The 4,838-nt window shown below is 48.6% G+C and overlaps 1 protein-coding gene across 1 annotated transcript; it reads right to left on the reverse strand.

Moving 5' to 3' along the window:
* Positions 1–618: 618 nt before the first annotated feature.
* On the reverse strand, positions 619–4,317 carry MYCN (MYCN proto-oncogene, bHLH transcription factor). The gene is made up of 2 exons (XM_062488465.1): positions 3,057–4,317; positions 619–1,990 (listed from the first exon to the last, which is right to left on the reverse strand). Exons 1-2 carry the CDS (start codon positions 3,754–3,756, stop codon positions 1,392–1,394), a joined length of 1,299 nt encoding a protein of 432 aa, XP_062344449.1. The 5' UTR covers positions 3,757–4,317; the 3' UTR covers positions 619–1,391.
* Positions 4,318–4,838: the final 521 nt, after the last annotated feature.

Consider the following 4,838-nt stretch of genomic DNA (forward strand, 5'->3'; position numbering starts at 1 on the left):
TTTGTTTACTACATGTATTTCAATTTTCTATGCTTTGGCAAGTCTACCTGCATAATTCATTTCACCTGTATGAACAAAAAAAAAAACAGTCCCTTAGCAGTTGTTTGCTAATCTGATCCCTCACAATTCTCTGGGTACAGTGGATATTTGAGGAGTCTGTGCAAGACACAGGAGTCATTCCACAAAGTGTGGTACATCTGGTCCCCTGGGATGATCCTGACAACACAAGTATGAAATAACAGGAACACAGTTCTTAATACAATTATTTTTTAACCAGAAAGGGAAATGTCCTGCCCAGCTGACCTTTGTAAAGTGTCACCTTATAGTCTGAGAGTTGAATGCCAAGAGTTGAAGTGTTAAGGGTATGGGACAATGCTTTTTGTATTTCATCAATATTGCAAAGTTAAAGATTTTATTTAAAAGAAAAATAGTAAATGGCACATCATGTAATTGCTATTTATTTTCATAAACATGAGGTATTTCAAAGTGCTATAAGACGCAGCACTAAATGTACATCATTGGAAGAAATTAAACACAGAACTTTGCAGTTACCCAGTTCTATGCACCAAACATTAACAAATACATTAACTGGAAGAAACAGGCTAGGAAAAGGCATATATAGTAAATTTCTTTACAAAAGTTTCTTAGTTCAAAAAAGTGATAAAGTAATATCTACTCAAAACTTTCACAACTCATTTTCATACGAAAATATAAGTATCAAATTTAGTTATGTATCAGCATCATACTAAAGTATACAGGCAATGTAAGAATTAGTACAGTACATAACAGAGATTAACAATATATTTGTATACAAAAACATGCTCCTCAAACATTGAGGTATTACAGTACTTAGGTATGAACTTCCAGTCTAATACTGGCAGCAAAAGCCACCTCTCATAACCCAAGACATGTACAAAAGGCAAGTGTGTAGATGGTATTTACAGAAATTCCCACAGGGGTACAAAATGCCAACCCCTAAAGTAACATCTGTTGGAACATAAGCACCATTAAACTTAGGAATGAACATTTTAAAACTCAATTAGATGTCATCAGCAGCTCCAAATGCTCACAACACTTAAAAAAAAAAAATCCCCACCATCTACAGTTCTTAAGAAGAAAAAACAAAAGGCAGTCCATTGTTGTTCGGTAGTCTCGCAATAAACTCCTTGCAAGAACATCCATTTGCTCCGTACCCGGATAATATAGTCTGTCGATTACTTCAGGGACTGGATTGAAATTAAAACCAACATTCTTAACGTCAAAAAACACAATTTTTTTAATAAAGAATCAAAAATGTGCAAAGTGGCAATGACTGTCCTGATCAGCCAAAAAAAAAAAAAAAAAAAAAAAACAAAAAACCAAACAAAAAACAACAAAACAAAAACAAAAGTTCAGCAAGTCCTCTTGTAATCTATTTTCTTTAGCAATTGTTCTTGTCTGGCTTGTAATTTTTCCTTTTCTAGCAGTAACTTCTGCTCCTCTGCTTGAAGAGAATGAACGTATTCAGTGGCTTTTTTCAAGATTACAACTTTTGCAGCTTTGTCATTTTTAACCAGTTCTGGAACATGGTCCCTTAATGTGAGGAAACTTGACCGTAGATCATTACGTCGTTGACGCTCCAGGATGTTATGGTTGCGTCTACGTTCACTGTCCTCTGAATCAGAGTTTCGAGGACTTGAACTCTTAGGCTTTGGTTGGATCGTGGGTTTCACTGGACGGGGCACCTCAATTTTTAACTTTTTCTGTGGTGGAGCCTCTTCAGTCTCCACAAATGGAGAAGGAGCGGCATAATTATGCTGCTGGTGAATTGGGGCACAACGTTTTAGTATCAGTCCATTCTGCTGTGTCCTGACCGATGAAAAAGTGGTATTTTTAGGACGCACTGTAATAGTAAGGGTGGTAACAGACTTGTTGCTGGAGGAGCGTCTTTTCTCCACTGTGACAACATCTATTTCTTCTTCTTCATCCTCTTCCTCCTCATCTTCATCATCTTCTGGTAATAAAGGACAGGACATAAAACAGACATTATTCTCCCTGAAAATATCCTGACCAAGAATCAGTATTTATTGATAAAATATATCCAGTAAAAGCAGTAATTATTTAATTACATTAACCGATGGCAAAACCAGGGTGTGCCCACCATCTGCAGTCAGATATAGATCTGTAAAAGTATGTAATACACATGAAATCAGCAAAGAACAGGGATTTCTGAAAGCTTAGTAAGTTGGATGAAATGGTTCTTAAATACACGTAACTTTCAAACAAAATTTGGCTACTACCCACACAATCACAGAGGCAGAGAAGAATTTTTAGACAGAATGTACGTAGCTTGAATGGAATCGTCGAACTGCAGCACAAAAGGCAAGCACAGAGCCACAACACAGCCCCTGCTTGGTAGAAAAGCAGCCGGAAAACGAAACAATCGCTGGGTTTGTTCTGAGGCAGAAGGTGAAGCTGCTCCAGCCGGGGACCCTTTAAGCCGGCGTTTGGTGCACTGCCAAGAAGACAGCTGTTGGAAGTGCTTCCTCACCCAAAGCTGTCAAACCAGACATTAAAGGGACAGCAGGCTCTGAAACGCGGGACGGATCACCAAGTTTGTGGCGGTGATCACAGGGACCAGCTCATCTACACACGCCGAGTTCAGCCCAAGGGGACGTCTCTGCGTGCACGCACAGAGCGTGTTTGGGGCGTTTCGAGCTGTCAGTACAAGCAATGCTCTCAGGGTCACAAGTCTAGCTCCAGCCCGCAGGCACGGCGCCCAAGGGAATGCGCGCACGGTCGTCCCCCAAAAACCTCGCACTCCGGGGTGGCGGTGACAGCCTCACTGCCACCCCCTCAAGTCCCTCGGGGCCGGGAGGGTGCCCAGCATCACGCAGTCCCCTCCGGGCCACAGCTGCTGCCCGGTGAAGGCTCCGGCCCCGCCGCAGCGGGCACAGGGCGAGCGGGGACGGCCCCGTGCCGTGCCCGCGCCTGCTGCCGCCTGCCGGCCGCCCCGCGCCCCGCGGCCGCCGCCCCCCTCCCCACCCCCGCACCCTACGGCCGGAGCGCTCTCTTACCCGAGTCGCTGAGCGTGTCGTCCCCGGAGGAGCTGCTGCTGCTGCTGCTCGCCCGGCTGTCCCCGGCGGGGCGCGGCGGGCGGCCGCCCCGCGGAGCCCCTCCGCCCGCCGCCGGCGCCTCCCGCTTGTTGACGGGGAAGGGGAAGACCACGGCCGGGTCCACGCACTCGGGCACGGCGCCGCCCAGCTCCGCGCGGGCGCTGGCGGGGCTGCCCGCGGCCCCCGGGGGCGGCGGCGCGGCGGGCGCCTTGCTCTGCAGCTTCTCGCTCACCGCCCGCTCCAGCTTCTCGCGCGCGGAGAAGCCGCTCCACATGCAGTCCTGGATGATGATGGAGTTGAGATTGTTCGTCACGCCGGGGCTCGTCTCGAAGAAGTCCCCTCCGTCCACGCCGCCCCACAGGTCGGCCTCGGGGGGCAGCAGGAGCAGCTCCGATGCCCAGTCCACGGGGTCGGTGGGGCGGCAGCCCCAAAGAGCCGCCCCTCCCCACGGCGCCGGGCCCCCCCCCGGAGGGTGCTCCTGGAGCCCGGCCCGGCTGGGAGACAGAGGAGGGGTGGGCAGCAGCTCGAACTTTTTCCAGATGTCCTCGCCGGGGGGAGCGGAGTCCGGCCCGCACAAATAAAAGTCATCTTCGTCCGGGTAGAAACAGGGCTGCAAAGAGTCGAACTCGAGGTCTGGGTTTTTACTGACCATTCCTGGCATTACGGGTCTCTTTTTGCTGATTTGGGTCGAGCAATAGTTTCAAACACAGGTTTTATGGGTATTTCCACTAAGGGGAAGAAGAGAGGCTCTCCCACGACCTGAAACTTAAAAAAAAAAAAAAAAAAAAAAAAAAAAGGTAAAAAAAAGAAGAAAAAACAACAAAACCACAATTAAAATACGAATAAACAGACACGAACGTGACTTCCTCATAACTGAAGGGAAAAAAAAATAATGCCATCATCAATAGCAAGCAAGGAGCACCCTTTAGAAAGTTGATTAAAAAAAAAAAAAATCATCTCACACACCTTTCTCCTCCCGACTCAAGATACTGCAATCAAAGCGCTCAGGTAGTCCCCGGTGCAGAGCCTGCCCCGCCGCTCCGTGGGGACACAAACCCAGCGTGCACAGTCCGGCGGGGATGCACAGCCTGTGCACATAGCCCTCGCCGGCTCTCCCCAAACCGCTTCAAACGCTCAGAACAGCACAGTAACTGCAGACAGATGCACGGCTTTGATACCGTAATCTCTCCAGAAAGGCTTCTTAATATGCCAGCAAAAGTAGAGGAAGTTTACTCCTTTTGTCATCTGCGGTGCAGTGCAAAGGGGAGAGGAGAAGGATAAAAAAAAAAAGGGGGGGGGGCGGAGGGGTTCTTTGCAACTTCGCAAATCGCCAGTTCATTCACTCAAAACGAGCCAGCGAAATCCGCACACAACACAAAGGGGGAGGGGGGAGGAGGGGAAATCCAGCAGCAACAGAAATTATCAACCTTATGTAATAACCTCACGCACAAAAATGCATTAAAACCACCCCGGCGCCACCAACAAAGCCTCCTGATTTGCCAAGAAGGCACGGGAAGTTTTTCTCCCCCTTTTTCCTGCAACAACGAGGTTGCAAGGACCACAACTCCGCGCACACTGCCACTTCTTGCACTCCAACCTCCTGCAAACACACCAGCACTCCAGCTCTCTCACCTCCCGTGAGAGCCCGCTGCTGCCCTTACCTCGGCCGGACCCACCACTCACTACCCACGGCCAGTCAACCACAGCCCCATTCCTCTGCCGAGAGCTCCGTTGCATCAGACT

This window comes from Cinclus cinclus, chromosome 3 (assembly GCF_963662255.1).
Source record: "Cinclus cinclus chromosome 3, bCinCin1.1, whole genome shotgun sequence".
In the NCBI taxonomy this organism is placed as follows: Eukaryota; Metazoa; Chordata; class Aves; order Passeriformes; family Cinclidae; genus Cinclus; species Cinclus cinclus.